General features: G+C 35.4%; 1 protein-coding gene across 1 annotated transcript in view; it reads left to right on the top strand.

Annotated features, from left to right (window-relative positions):
* Nucleotides 1–7,117: 7,117 nt before the first annotated feature.
* LPL (lipoprotein lipase) overlaps nucleotides 7,118–17,204 on the top strand; it is a 46,988-nt gene continuing 36,901 nt past the window's right edge. Inside the window, exon 1 of the mRNA XM_053703216.1 lies at nucleotides 7,118–7,360. Within this exon, the coding sequence (XP_053559191.1) occupies nucleotides 7,267–7,360 (94 nt within the window). The 5' untranslated portion in view covers nucleotides 7,118–7,266. The remainder of the gene's footprint in view (nucleotides 7,361–17,204) is intronic.

Here is a 17,204-nt window from a genome sequence, read left to right on the forward strand (position 1 = left end):
ATTTAATAGGCTATGTGGGCTATGGCGGTTTAGGGGTTAATACTAGAATAGGTTAATTGCGGTGTGGGCTATGGCGGTTTAGGGGTTAATAATTTTGTTATTACTTGCGGTGTGGGCTATGGCGGTTTAGGGGTTAATAATTAGGCTTATTGCGTTGTGGGGGGTTGTCGGTCTAGGGGTTAATACATTTATTATTAGTAGTGAGAGGGGGAATTGCGGATATAGAGGTTTTACGTGTCGGGCTTATTTTTGGGAGGCGTGTTAGACTTTTACGGGAGATTTGATATTTCCTTTACTTTTCTTAGGCGCCGGCAGTTTCTAAAGTGCCATAAGTCACTAGCGACTCCAAAAATTTGTAGTTACGCTCATTTCTGGACATCGCTAGTTTATCCGATTTACGGCACTTTAGGAACTGCCGGCGGGGTATATGTAATACCCCGATGTGCAAGGTGAAATTACGGGCGACGCGGGTTCCCATGCTTGCGCCGAAACCTGCGCCGTATATTTGATCGCGCCCTACGAGTGGTGTTCTAACAGTTAAGTGCAAGCGATATCAGGTTTATCGCGCCTGTTTGACGCTGTGAAAGAAGCGTGCGTATTACACGTTGAAAGTTTGCTCAAGCACAATTGAATTTAACATGCGTCGGGTTTTCGTGACCTCAGAGGTCTGGTTAACTGTTACGCTTGAATAAAAAGTTACACAAAACACATTTAAAATACATATAAAAAGTACAGTTTCTCTCATAATAACACTTTCTGCTAAAAATTATTCCCCCCAAAAATATTGCACAAAACAGTTATAAAGTCTCAAAGATATGAGGTCTCAGGTGTTAAAAAAAAGGCAGAGAAAGGACTTATAATGTGTGTGTACAGATGTATTTATATGTGTATATATGTATTTACAAACAAATATACACATATAAACACATATATACATATGCACACATATATAGAAATGTACAGTATATAAGTGCATTGGAGACCTTTGCAGTCAAGTAGCTGAAAACATGTAAAATCATAGTGTTTAACTATGTATTTACTGTAAATATTTCACATTCCAGTGTTCTGTACATAGCAGAATATGTTCTATGTATTTTTAAATAGATAATCATATATATATATATATATATATATACTGTATATATATATATATATATATATATATATATATATATATATATATATATATATATATTGCTCGGGTTGGGGGTTAAGCGAAAACGTTTTACTTTCAACTTGTAATACAAGCACTACCTAACGTGCACAAAAAGCTTACTTCTAGCAGAGTTAGCACTGGAGTGGGAGCTATAAATAGAGATCTAATAATATAATATTCTAGCCCTTAAAGGGATAGGAAAGTCAAAATTAAACTTGCATAATTCAAATAGAGCTGGTCATTTTAAGACACTTTTAAATTCACTTCTATTTTCAAATGTGCTTCATTCTCTTAGTATCCCTTGTTAAAAAATGAATACGCACATATCCTACACTAGTGGGAGCTGATGCTAATTGGTCACATTTGCTAACTGCACACATTTTTCTCTTGTGATTGGCTAAATAGATATTTTCAGCTTCCTGTCAGTAGTGCAATGCTGTCCCTTCAGCAATGGATAACAAGAGAATTAAGAAAATGTGATAATAGAATTAAATTGGAAAGTTGTTGAAAATTGTATGTTCTATCTGAATCATAAAAGAAAATGTTGGGGTTTACTATCCCTTTAATGGGGAATTACATTTTGAATTTCATGTCTATTTATGCTCACACTCATCTTGTTTTATCTCCCTTAATCTCTCCCTCCTAAACTCAATTATTTTCCTCTTGTATTTGTTCCTCTTTCACCTCTCAGTTATTTTCCACTATTCAACTTTACCCTCTACTTTTAATTCTCTCTAACTTTCTTTCAAATTTTCTTTAAATCTGTCTTCTTTTTCTGTTCTTTTAACGGGCAAGTCAACCCCCCCAAAAGAATCCTACTTATACCGATAACGTTTCTAATGATTAACATTACAAACTTTAGCCCAAATTTGATAAATGTGCAAGTTGTCCTTCGCCTGCCCCCTCCTCTATTTCATCAGCTCCAGTCTTCCTCATCTGCCAATCAATGTAAGTTTGCGATTCTACATGCTCCCGTGCTTCATGTATGCGCAATGCGCAATTTTATTGCAGGAGGCCGTTTTTAATCAGGGACTAAAAATAACTGCTCAGTTTCATAGCGGTTCTTATATGCGTCAGACCAGTGTACGTCTCTTCAGCGCCTACTGGTCCGATGCATATAGGAACCGCTATCAAACTGAGTGGTTATTTTCAGTTGTGTGTGATACCAATGTGAGGATCTGCGTCTGCCCTGATCACAAAATTGAGATTTAAGCTGAAATTCTCTAATTGTCTTTCTCCTACTTAGCCAGAGGGTAGAATTGGGTTAAAAAGAGCGTGTGAGCACAGGATGCTTAGTTTTGGTTGAAACTGCAGTGTCTCATATTGCAGTGAGAAGAGCTAATGTGCTATGGTTTTCTGCGAGGTTGAAAAAAAAAAATAAAGCCCTGTTCTGTCAATTGTAAATCTGTTCATGCTGCATTCTGTCATAGGCTATGAACATTTTTTTACACCCCAAATTGGTTTGACACTATGTTTAAGAATAACTGGCTATTTACTGTTTAGAACAATAAGCTACCCAATAGTCGTTATGTTTATATGGAAAATGCTTCTCATACCAGCAATACAGACCTCACAGAGAAAATCTTGTAGCATCTTAAAAAAATTTACATTCACTTTAAAGGTAGCAGTGCAGATGTTGCTCATTTGATACAGGAGGTGACAATCCTGGAGAGAACTGCTGATAATGGCCGGTATAATCCTTTTATCTTAATATATTAAATATTAAAGCCAGTGATTCTCAACCATAGAGTCAAACCAATTTGGGGTGTAAAAAAATGCTCATAGCCTATGACAGAATGCAGCATGAACAGATTTACAATTGACAGAACAGGGCTTTATTTTGTTTTAGCCTTGCTGAGGACCACAGGGATAACAGCACATCAGCTCTTCTCACTGCAATTTGAGACACTGTACTTTTAAATAATAAAGCAAGTTTTACCCAAAACTAAGCGTCCTGTGCTCACACGCTCTTTTTAACCCAATTCTACTCTCTGGCTAAGTAAGAGAAAGACAATTAGAGAAATGCAGCTTAAATCTCAATGTTGTGATTAGAGCAGATGCAGATCCCCACATTGGTATAACACACAACTAAAAATAACCACTCAGTTTCATAACGGTTCCTATATGCATCGGACCGGTAGGCACTGAAGAGAAGTACACTGGTCTGACGCGTATAGGAACCGCTATGAAACTGAGCGGTTATTTCTAGTCCCTGATTAGAAAGGCCCCCTGCAAAATAATTGTGCATTGCGCATGCACGAAGCACGGGAGCGTAGAGAATCGCAAACTTACATTGACTGGCAGGTGAGGAAGACTGGGGCTGACGAAATAGAGGAGGGGGCAGGCAGCCATTTCAAAACGGCCAAGGGATAACTTGTAAGTATTTTTACTTGCACAATATGCATGTATCAAAATTGGGCTACAGTTTGTAATATTAATCATTAGAAACGTTATCTGTATAAGTAAGAATTTTTGGGGGGTTGACTTGCCCTTTAACCACTTTTTTTTCATTCTTTTTACAACCTCCCTCTTCCCATATCTCTCAAAATGTTGTTTTGTGCTTTACAACCCTTTTAAAAATATGTTCTGTAACCTTGAAGCTTCCAGAGCAATAATTTGATAATAATACTAAATGTAAGCAGAAAATACCTGACAAATACTGTAGTGTTGTGCTTGTAACACTTCTGTAACCTTGAAGCTTCCAGAGCAATAATTTGATAATAATACTAAATGTAGGCAGAAAATACCTGACAAATACTGTAGTGTTGTGCTTGTAACACTTGTTCGAGGGATCCATAGTGTTTTTCTTGGACATGTCACCGGCATATATATTATTTTTTTTTTAATAAGAAATACATATTCCTTTACAAAAAATATAACTCTCCTCACGTTTGCATCTTTTATTCCCATGAAATATGATGAAAAGGACATAAAAAAATGTTTCTTTCATAATTCAGATAGAACATACAATTTTAAACAATTTTAAAAATGTACTTCTATATTTTTTTTCTTTGTTTTCTTGTTATCCTTTGTTGAAAAGAAGGAAAGCGCTCATGGGGTAGATTTATCAATGTGCGGGCCAACATAATCCTCTGTAGCGGATCATGTCTGCCGCACATTGATAAATGCCGACAGCATACGCTGTCTGCATTTATCTTTGCACAAGCATTTCTCGTAAAATGCTTGTGCAATGCCTCCCCCTGCACTAGCAGGGGGTGTCAATCAAACTGATCGTAACCAATTGGGCTGATTGCTGTCCGCCGCCTCAGAGGTGACAGACGAGTTAAGGAGCAGCGGTCTTAAGACCGCTGTTTCTTAACTTACATTTCCGGCAAGCAGGAAAGTACGGAGGTAGATAGCAGCATCCGCTGCTTGGTAAATCTACCCCCATGAGCGTGCACGTGTCTGCAGGACTATATGTCAGCAGTAGTTGCGTAACAATACTATACATTAGCAAGAGCTTAGGAGTAGCACTATTTCCTGTCATGTAGTTCTCTAGACATGTGCATGCTACCTATTTAGATATCTCTTCAACAAAGAATAGCATGAGAAGGAAGAACATTTAATAATAGAAACTTTAAAAAAAAAAAAAATCTATCTGAATCATGAAAGAAAACAAATTTGGGTTTTATGACCCTTTAATTCCCTTAAACTGTGGCTCAAAGCCGTCGCTAGCACTCACCCATTTTGAGGGCAATTGGGGGGGCTCCCATCGACTCCCACCCCGGCGATTGGGCCTGTATACTGACAGGCATCACCGGGGCTTCCCGTTTCACGCAGTGACGTCACAGTGAAACTTTATTTGAAAATTACAATGAACAACAGCTACAGACCCCCAAGACCTGCCCTTGGAAAGGTAATCGCCTAACCTTTCCAACGGTGTAAGTATTGGGGATCTGAAAAAAATATATAAAAGTAAAAAAAATATATATTTAAAAATAGTAAAAAACAAAAAAGCTTAAATCCAGCTTAGCACTCAAAGGGTTAAAGGAACACTAAACCCAAATTTTTTGTTTCATAAGTCAGATGGAGCATGCAATTTTAAGCAACTTTCTTATTTACTCCTATTATCAAATTTTCTTTGTTCTCTTGCTATCTTTATTTGAAAAATAAGGCATCAGCTAAAGAGCCAGTCGATTTTTGGTTCAGAACTCTGGACAGCACTTGCTTGTGGGTGCTGTCCAATCAGCAAGGACAACCTAGGTTGTTCACCAAAAATGGGCCGTCATCTAAACTTACCTTCTTGCTTTTCAAATAAAGACACCAAGAGAATGAAGAAAATTTGATAATAGGCGTAAATTAGAAAGTTGCTTAAAATTGCCTGCTCTATCTGTATTACAAAAGAAAAAAATTGGGTTTAGTGTCCCTTTAAGCGTACATGTGTCTGCAGTACTAAATTGCAGTAGTTTTGCAATAATGTAATATATTAGCAAGAGCACTAGAGGGCAGCACTATTTCCTGTAATGTAGTGCTCCAGACGTGTGTGATACCTACCTAGGTATCTCTTCAACAAAGAATAACAAGATAATTAAGTAAATTTGATAATAGAAGTAAATTGCAAACTGTTTTAAAACGGTATGTTCTGTCTGAATTGTGGAAGAAAAATGTTGGGTCTCATATTCCTTTAAAGAGTATGAAAGTCAAAATTAAACTCATGATTCATTTGCTCTTCATTAAAAGATACAAAAAAGGAATATCTGATAGTATAAGTTTTTCTTTTTCCATTGCATGTTTTTTTCTGAATCATGAAAGTTTAATTTAGACTTTCATGTCTCTTTAAAGGGATATATAAGCTAGTTTACATCTGCATATTAAATATGAGCCACTATTAATCTACAGATCTGTCTATCTATCTATCTATCTATCTATCTAGCTATCTAGCTTGACACAATATTTATTTAGTCTTGGTCCAATCCCACAGTAAATCAGCCAATATGTCACCCATTATTCATTTACTCATATATCTAAGAGTTCTATAACATTATATGCAAAATGGTTTAAAATATCTCCAATGAAAATTAAAAATGGTCTTTGAATATATTAAAACATATAGTTTACTAAAAAATGTTTTAGATAAATAACAATAAATAATAACATCTATTATCCACACTCAGTTTTACAAAGGCTGCAAAATGTAGAATTTAATTTTTTTTTCATTATTTTGGATACTTCTCATTTCCTAGGCTACAGAGGAAATTGAAACAAAATTGTACAGCTAAAAGGTATATGTAATTAAATGTAGAATAGTAGTCTGTAAATAATATAAAATACCAGTGCTATTATTTTTACCACAAAAAAAAATAATAATATAAAATAGTATTAATAATAGACTGGATAAAATATACTTAATTTATCAAGGTTGTATTTAAAAAAATATATATATATATCTTTAAAGGGACATTAAACCCATTTTTTTTTTCTTTTATTATTCAGAAAGAGAATACAATTTTAAACATTCAAATTTACTTCTTTTATCTAATTTGCTTAATTCTTTAGATATCCTTTGTTAAAGAAATAGCAATGCACACGGGTGAGCTAATCACATGAGGCATCTATGTGCAGCCACTGAGCCTATCTAGATATGCTTTTCAGCAAAGTATATCAAGAGAATGAAGCAAATTAGATAATAGAAGGAAATTAGAAAATTGTTTAAAATTGCATGCTCTTTCTAAATCATGAAAGAAAGAATGTGTGTTCCATGTCCCTTTAATCTATTATACAGGTATTATATATAGATAATAATAATCTATAGAGAAAGAGGATAGAGAGATCTCACACAAGTCTAATTTTGTTAAGCAAGTAGTTTATCCATTAGTCATCTAAGTTTTTTTTTCTCTTTTAGTACATGAAACTTTGTTTAAAAATTCCTTGAAGGTTGATCCTCCTCCATGAGGGATGGTAATGATTTGCATATCTGTAATAACATAAGGAGACCGTTGCCTGCCAATAGCAGATCCTGGCTCCTCCTGCGAGAGGGAAATCCTTTTTATACATTTGCACTGAACTGTCTGAAGCATTAATCAAAGTTGATTAAGGAGCATCTAAAGTTAGACAAAAGAAACTTCAAATACAACAATTGTTATTCAAATTAAAGTGAAGTTTTGAAAAACATGAGAAGTAGAGAATTAATTTCTCTTTTTATATGGATGCACTGTGGCTTTGTTTTCTGGGACGTCTTAGCAAGTGCTGAAACAACTACTCCAAGTAAGTTTAACTCTTCATGACATCTGCTATAGAACCTGTTATGTCTGCATCAAAACAGATTATTTATTAAGCATAGCTAACCTGTATTTTCCTTTAAATATCAATATTATTTTTTTTAAGGGGCTTTGTCTATTAATTGAAAATAGCAGTCTTTGACCAATTGTAAAAGTAAAAAAAAAAATGTTAGATACATTATATTACAATAATAAACTAGCTGTTTTTTTTTTTTTTGTTTTTTTATTAATAAACTGTAGTGGCTATTGTTTAAAAATGTGTAGTAACTTTGAGCAGTAATGTTTATTTGTATACTGTTTTTTTTTTTTGTGAATGATGAGTCACTAAAACTCAAACCATGTGTGTTACAAAAACAAATCAAATTTAAACTAAGCCATTTCTCTGTGAGTTTAATAATGTGTTTCTAACATATTCAGGAAATATGAGTCAGTTATTGGAAACAGTTTTTAAACATTTGTTTAAAGGGTGTTGGGTAAATTATACTATAATTTTATTATCAAAATGCAACTCTTAATTACTAGTATTTTACATATATTGTTTAAGTGTTTACCTAAAGTTGTATTTATTTCCTTATTTAAAAAAAATAATATTTATTAGTAAAATGTTGGAATAATTACAAGGTGCAGCATGTTTGTTTTCATTCAGTATGCTATGTTTATGTTACTGTTGCTATTTAACCTCAGTGTTTAAAATGGAAAAAAAATATATAGTAAATTAAACCATACACTGCTGTATTTTATAGTATATTTGTGTTCTTCTAATAGCAATATTTACTAACAAAATTTTAAATGTGAAAGTCTGAGGAGTGCCAGAGTCACATTGGTGTTCTAAGAATGCTTGTAATTGAATGACAGAAGCCAAATTTGACCGATGGTTACCTCACTCAGTCTGAGAAAGCTTTCAACCTGATACAAGGTCATACTGGTACCACCCAGCTCACCCACCCCCTTTTCTGAATGGCTGATTGGCTAAGTGACTGAACAGCATGAGAGGGCTTGTCTAAAATTGTCCCAGAGAGCATTGCTTTTGGCAACTATTGTGACACATGTATCACTTAAAACAAGTTGTTCTGCTTGGAAGCTTTCCCAGCACTGTAGCTAGATTTAAAAAAAATAATAAAAAAGTTAAAACATTGATATTCAAAACCTTTAAAGGGACACTGTACCCAAAGATTTTCTTTCATGATTCAGATAGAGCATGCAATTTTAAGCAACTTTCTAATTTACTCCTATTATCAAATCTTCTTTATTCTCTTGGTATCTTTATTTGAAATGCAAGAATGTAAGTTTAGATGCCAGCCCATTTTTGGTGAACAACCTAGGTTGTCCTTGCTGATTGGTGGATAAATTCATCCACCAATCAAAAACTGCTGTCCAGAGTGCTGAACCAAGAAAAAAAGCTTAGATGCCTTATTTTTCATATAAAGATAGCAAGAGAACAAAGACAAATTGATAATAGGAGTAAATTAGAAAGTTGCTTAAAATTGCATGCTCTATCTGAATCACAAAAGAAAATTTTTGGGTACAGTGTCCCTTTAAGTATGTGGTTGGACTTGGCAAAATATTCACTTCATGTTCATTGATATATAATATTTAATAGTATGTTGTATAATCATTACCATATTTATTGATGCAGGAAGCTTCAGACAGAAGTTTCAAAGGAAACTATTGCAAGTGGAAAAAATCTAATTGATTTTTCCAACCAAATGTTCCTATACATTTAAAAGACAGAAAAAAAAATATGTGTGATAATCTTTTCTTCCCATAAAATAGGAATTATTTGAGTTAAAGAAAAGTAAAATTAATTATACTGTTACACATTTAAATGTCATAAATAAGTTACATAAATTAGTATGTGTGGAGTAATTTTATACTTCTCTTCAACTCCACTTTTTACTTATGACACATAGCTTCTATAATGGGCAGGATTGACCATTGCTATTCTCCTAAATTTGCTCCTAAAAATGCACACATGAATAAATGCCCCTATTCGGCTGTTCGTCTGTAAAATTTTCCTACTCTGTTCCTGTTCTCCTTGGCGCACAGGGGCACTAAAAAAGGGTTAAATTATATTGTTTTAGTCATATTTTCTATAGTTCGCCTTATTAATTTGACTAGTTACACATGTATAATTTATTTTCTTCTTATAGCAAACTGACAGTTTTCCTGCAAATGTGTGCAATAAAGTTCTCCATGACTGCTGTGGAGAATTGCTTTACAAATCTAATCTCTAGTTGTATAAAAAAATACATAAATACGGTTCAGCCAGGTGCAAAAATAATATATAATTAAGTGCAATAACAATGTATATTGGAGTGCAAATATATATATATATTGGAGTGATAGATATATATAAATATATATATATATATATATATATATATATATATATATATAGGCTCAAAAATAATATCTATTGGGGCGCACAAATAATACATAAAATGAAGAGCAAAAATAGAAATAATGAAACAGATCTATTTTCTTCTATGACTGTTTTTTTAAAAAGGTCATTAACAAAACTAAGTGGGGCTGTATAAATATTGCTATTGGTTCATATACCACTTACATGGAGAATAGTTGTTAATTTTCATTGATAAATAAGGCAGATACTAATGTGACTGGAGAAATGTATCTTTACATCTCCTCTGTTATCCTATGGAGAAGCGCAAACCCCCCGACCACGTTTTTTAATAAATTTGAGTGCACAGATTTGCATCCCTAAAGGCAAGCAGAGGAGAACCCATAGGAGAATTACCTGGAGAATTCTCCTTGCTCTTGATAAAGCTTGCTCACTATGTAAAGCCGCTACTTATTACCTAATAATAATGTATGTAACAGATTCATGTACAGGAAATGGATGCTGTTCAAATGCAGACAAAAATGTATTTCTAAAGTTGCAGTGTCACTGTAATAATAAAAAAAAATTACACTGGTAAATGGTACATAGAATATCTTTTAACTGAGAGGGATATGCAATTTAAAATTAAACTTTAATAATGCAGACAGAGCATCCAGTTTACTTCTGTTTTTAAATGTACTTTCTGTTTGTATTTTTTGCTAAAACCTTTCCAAAAGAACATACCTAGGTAGGCTCAGGAGCATGCACATATCTTAAATTTAAAATATCTAAAATTACACTGCTATTGCATATAGGTTAAAGGCACACTGAAACCCAAATTTTTTCTGTCGTAATTCAGATACAGCATGCAATTTTAAGCAACTTTCTAATTTACTCCTATTATCAAATTTCCTTCATTCTCTTGCTATCTTTATTTGAAAAAGAAGGCATCTAAGCTAAGGAGCCAGGCAATGTTTGGTTCAGACCCTGGACAGCACTTGTTAATTGGTGGGTTGTTCATCAAAAATGGGCCGGCATCTAAACTTACATTCTTGCTTTTCAAATAAAGATACCAAGAGAATGAAGAAAATTTGATAATAGGAGTAAATTAGAAAGTTGCTTAAAATTGCATGCTCTATCTGAATCACAAATGAAAAAAATTTGGGGTCAGTGTCCCTTTAATGAATGTATGTGTCTATATATAAATATATATGTGTGTTTGTTTGTAAATAAAGCCATTATCATGTTGCCAAAAGTAGCTAAAGCCTTTCTCTTTTTTGATTCTGCTTTTAACTTCTACACATGGCAATTCAATCCTTATTATCATAAAAAAATTAAAGGGTCATAAAATCCAATGTTTTTCTTTCATAATTCTAATAGCGCATGCAATTTTAAACAACTTTCTAATTTACTTTTATCATCAAATTGTCTTTGTTCTTTTGGATCTTTTATTGAAAAGCAGGGACATAAGCTCAGGAGCGTGCTCGTGTCTGGAGCACTATGGCAGCAGTTTTGCAATAATGTTATCCATTTGCAAGAGCACTAGATGGCAGCACTAGTTCCTGACACGTAGTGATCCAGACACCTACAATAAAATTGTATGCTCTGTCTGAATCACAAATGAAAATGTATGGGTTTCCTATCCCTTTAAGAAAACTTTAAAAACGAATACTCACTCCCTGTGTTTAGTACCTTCACTTAAAGGGACACTGAACCCAAATGCTTTATTTCATGATTCAGCTAGAGCATGCAATATAAAGCAACTTTCTAATTTACTCCTATTATCAATTTTTCTTTGTTCTCTTGCTATCTTAATTTGAAAATCATGAATGTAAATATTAGCAGCCAGCCCATTTTAGGTTCAGCACCATGGATAGCGCTTGCTTATTGGAGGCTGACATTTACCCACCAATAAGCAAGCATAACTCAGGTTCTCAACCAAAAATGGTCCGGCTCCTATGCATCACATTACTGCTTTTTAAATAAAGATAGCAAGAGAACGAAGAACAATTGATAATAGGAGTAAATTAGAAAGTTGCTTAAACTTGCATGCTCTATCTGTATCATTTAAATAAAAAATTTGCGTTTAGTGTTCCTTTAAATGAATTAGTTGTGTGCGTTTGTGGTTTGTTTTTTGTTATTCTGCTTTTATGGAAGCTAGTAGTGATACTTCTTTACAGTAATTTATTCCATCATTAAACATCCAATGTTTATTTGACCTTTCAGTAAAGTAGTATTTTTTCTTAGATTGCCCACAAATATTTTAGCCTTGGTATTTAAATGATAATATCATTTGTAACCTTGTTTTCTGAAAACACTTTACCCTTTAGTTTCAATAACTTGCTCTATTATTATTATTCAATCTAATGCATTAGTCCATTTTACTAGAGCATAAATGCCTGCATGAAACTCTGTGTTTAACCCTGCAAAGGGTTTAAACACTTGGGGACCAATTCATCAAGCTCTGAATGGAGCTTGATGCAGCTGTTTCCGCGCAAGCCTTCAGGCTCGCCGGAAACAGGAGTTAAGAAGCAGTGGTTTTAACTCGTCCGATCGCATACAACAGCATTCCGCCTGATCGCATACAATCAGGTTGATTGACACCCCCTGCAAGCGGCCGATTGGCCGTGAATCTGCAGGGGGCGGCATCGCACAAGCAGTTCACTAGAACTGCTTGTGCAATGATAAATGCAGACAGCGTACAGCGGATCATGTCCGTCCGCACTTTCATAAATCAGCCCCATAGAGACAGCTTATAAGCCTATCAGGAGAGCCTACATTCGTAGCTGCCAATCACTGACAATGTTTTCTTCTAGTCTGGATCTGCAGCTGGAAATTAACTATTGTTGCTAGTAACACATTTAGTGTGAATAATTACACATGGTCTTCATCCACACAATTTGGCCGATTTAACATACTGCGAATGCAGCTGTTACTGCGTGAGCCTACCGCCGGAAACAAAAGACCGCTGCTCCTTAACGCATCCACCACTTCTGAGGTGGCAGACAGCAATCAATCCGATCAGATACGATCTGGATGATTGACACCCCCTGCTAGCCGATTGGCAGCGAATGTGCAGGGGGCATCATTGCATAATCATTTCACTAGATGAATGTCTTTAGTGCAAATGACGACCATTTGAGGGGGCCTCTAGGCTTTTATAATAGGCCTAGAGACCCCCCAAGAACTCTCATTTTAAATCCATAAGCCCTTCTTTAAAATAAAGCCCCTGTAAAGGTTTTAATAGGCAGGTGATCTCTGTGTTAATAGTGATCTCCTGTTGTGAATAAATTAGCATTTATTTGAGTAGAGGCTCATGGGAGCTACTACATAAAAGTTATATAAATATACCCAAAGGCATTTATTTATATGGTATAACCACTTCTTTTGACTATGGTGTTTAGAAAAACATACTCATTGTTTACATAATTGTTTATTAAAATGTGAATAAAAATATATATTTATTTTAAGTTATGGCTCTGGCTTTACTTTGGGAGATTAACTATTGTTGCTGTTAAATTCATAGTTATACTGAAATATTTTTGCATTAATAAACACATTATACCATTTTAGTATTGAATTGTTCTGCCCCTAATATTATTATTCAAATAATGATGTTCTGTTATTGGACAGTGGTTTAATAATAATAATGCAATCAAGTAATATAAATCCTTAAGGTTTAGAAAACATTGACAGAATGGGAATGTGGTGCAGTTTATTACTTTGTTTGGCTACCTAACGACTTGCTGACAACTTAATGGCTTGTCAGCTTTCACCACACTGTTTATTATTGTACGTTTTAATTAGCTCTCCCATTTTACAATGTCTCTAAACTTCATTGGATGGAATTGGAGGCTTGTCTTGCTATGAATAGCCCTATATGTTTATGATAAAGAACAAGTTAGAGGACAAAAAAATAACATATCATGTGACAAAGCACTCATTTATATGTTCACAATTTGCAGTGTGCATGCTTGACATTGGAGATCCTTTGATAGAGCCAACATTGCTTGATTAATGTGATCTTTCCACTAACTTAAAAAAAACAGCAATTCCTGGAAAGTTGCACTGCCAGATCAAATGCTGGGAAAATTCCTAAATTCCATAGTCATTTTATTTCTCAAGCAGTTCTAGTACGTTCATAGTGTAAAAACACTAGAAAGAATTTGAAATAGGTTTGTCTATCTAAAATAATAGTAAGAAAAGTGCACTTTGATAGAATATTCAACAGAGAGGTTTAAATATGTGTTGTTACAATCATGGTTAATTTTTAAACTCACTATCATATTCACACTTATATTCTGCTAACTGACTATAAATAAATAAATGAATGAGTGTTGAAGAGGAAACATAGGAATTATTGTATTTCTCATATTGTGCACATTGTATAACTATTATTCCTAAACATAAAATATATACACTTTAAAGGGACATTAAACACTAAATACACGCTAGATAGAATGATGCATTCAAAGAAAAGATTAGTCCATGACTAACACATGTAGATGTATTTTTTAGTTTCATTAGTTGTTTAAAAAGTGACAAAATAAGTGTAAAGTTTTAGGCCTAGATTTAGAGTTCGGCGGTAGCCGTCAAAACCAGCGTTAGAGGCTCCTAACGCTGGTTTTGGCCGCCCGCTGGTATTTGGAGTCAGTGATTAAAGGGTCTAACGCTCACTTTTCAGCCGCGACTTTTCCATACCGCAGATCCCCCTACGCCATTTGCGTAGCCTATCTTTTCAATGGGATCTTCCTAACGCCGGTATTTAGAGTCGTTTCTGCAGTGAGCGTTAGAGCTCTAACGACAAGATTCCAGCCGCCTGAAAATAGCAGGAGTTAAGAGCTTTCTGGCTAACGCCGGTTTATAAAGCTCTTAACTACTGTACCCTAAAGTACACTAACACCCATAAACTACCTATGTACCCCTAAACCGAGGTCCCCCCACATCGCCGCCACTCGATTAAAATTTTTAACCCCTAATCTGCCGACCGCCACCTACGTTATACTTATGTACCCCTAATCTGCTGCCCCTAACACCGCCGACCCCTGTATTATATCTATTAACCCCTAACTTGCCCCCCACAACGTCGCCGCAAGCTACTTAAAATAATTAACCCCTAATCTTCCGACCGCAAATCGCCGCCACCTACGTTATCCCTATGTACCCCTAATCTGCTACCCCTAACATCGCCGACCCCTATGTTATATTTATTAACCCCTAATCTGCCCCCCTCAACGTCGCCGACACCTACCTACACTTATTAACCCCTAATCTGCCGAGCGGACCTGAGCGCTACTATAATAAAGTTATTAACCCCTAATCCGCCTCACTAACCCTATCATAAATAGTATTAACCCCTAATCTGCCCTCCCTAACATCGCCGACACCTACCTTCAATTATTAACCCCTAATCTGCCGACCGGAGCTCACCGCTATTCTAATAAATGTATTAACCCCTAAAGCTAAGTCTAACCCTAACACTAACACCCCCCTAAGTTAAATATAATTTTTATCTAACGAAATAAATTAACTCTTATTAAATAAATAATTCCTATTTAAAGCTAAATACTTACCTGTAAAATACATCCTAATATAGCTACAATATAAATTATAATTATATTATAGCTATTTTAGGATTAATATTTATTTTACAGGCAACTTTGTAATTATTTTAACCAGGTACAATAGCTATTAAATAGTTAAGAACTATTTAATAGTTACCTAGTTAAAATAATAACAAATTTACCTGTAAAATAAATCCTAACCTAAGATATAATTAAACCTAACACTACCCTATCAATAAAATAATTAAATAAACTACCTACAATTACCTACAATTAACCTAACACTACACTATCAATAAATTAATTAAACACAATTGCTACAAATAAATACAATTAAATAAACTATCTAAAGTACAAAAAATAAAAAAGAACTAAGTTACAGAAAATAATAAAATATTTACAAACATAAGAAAAATATTACAACAATTTTAAACTAATTACACCTACTCTAAGCCCCCTAATAAAATAACAAAGCCCCCCAAAATAAAAAATTCCCTACCCTATTCTAAAATACAAATATTACAAGCTCTTTTACCTTACCAGCCCTGAACAGGGCCCTTTGCGGGGCATGCCCCAAGAATTTCAGCTCTTTTGCCTGTAAAAAAAAACATACAATACCCCCCCCCCAACATTACAACCCACCACCCACATACCCCTAATCTAACCCAAACCCCCCTTAAATAAACCTAACACTAATCCCCTGAAGATCTTCCTACCTTGTCTTCACCATACCAGGTTCACCGATCCGTCCTGGCTCCAAGATCTTCATCCAACCCAAGCGGGGGTTGGCGATCCATAATCCGGTGCTCCAAAGTCTTCCTCCTATCCGGCAAGAAGAGGACATCCGGACCGGCAAACATCTTCTCCAAGCGGCATCTTCTATCTTCTTCCATCCGATGACGACCGGCTCCATCTTGAAGACCTCCAGCGCGGATCCATCCTCTTCTTCCGACGACTAGACGACGAATGACGGTTCCTTTAAGGGACGTCATCCAAGATGGCGTCCCTCGAATTCCGATTGGCTGATAGGATTCTATCAGCCAATCGGAATTAAGGTAGGAATTTTCTGATTGGCTGATGGAATCAGCCAATCAGAATATAGTTCAATCCGATTGGCTGATCCAATCAGCCAATCAGATTGAGCTCGCATTCTATTGGCTGATCGGAACAGCCAATAGAATGCGAGCTCAATCTGATTGGCTGATTGGATCAGCCAATCGGATTGAACTATATTCTGATTGGCTGATTCCATCAGCCAATCAGAAAATTCCTACCTTAATTCCGATTGGCTGATAGAATCCTATCAGCCAATCGGAATTCGAGGGACGCCATCTTGGATGACGTCCCTTAAAGGAACCGTCATTCGTCGTCTAGTCGTCGGAAGAAGAGGATGGATCCGCGCTGGAGGTCTTCAAGATGGAGCCGGTCGTCATCGGATGGAAGAAGATAGAAGATGCCGCTTGGAGAAGATGTTTGCCGGTCCGGATGTCCTCTTCTTGCCGGATAGGAGGAAGACTTTGGAGCACCGGATTACGGATCGCCAACCCCCGCTTGGGTTGGATGAAGATCTTGGAGCCAGGACGGATCGGTGAACCTGGTATGGTGAAGACAAGGTAGGAAGATCTTCAGGGGATTAGTGTTAGGTTTATTTAAGGGGGGTTTGGGTTAGATCAGGGGTATGTGGGTGGTGGGTTGTAATGTTGGGGGGGGGGTATTGTATGTTTTTTTTTACAGGCAAAAGAGCTGAAATTCTTGGGGCATGCCCCGCAAAGGGCCCTGTTCAGGGCTGGTAAGGTAAAAGAGCTTGTAATATTTGTATTTTAGAATAGGGTAGGGAATTTTTTATTTTGGGGGGCTTTGTTATTTTATTAGGGGGCTTAGAGTAGGTGTAATTAGTTTAAAATTGTTGTAATATTTTTCTTATGTTT

Source organism: Bombina bombina, chromosome 2 (assembly GCF_027579735.1).
Source record: "Bombina bombina isolate aBomBom1 chromosome 2, aBomBom1.pri, whole genome shotgun sequence".
Lineage (NCBI taxonomy): Eukaryota > Metazoa > Chordata > Amphibia > Anura > Bombinatoridae > Bombina > Bombina bombina.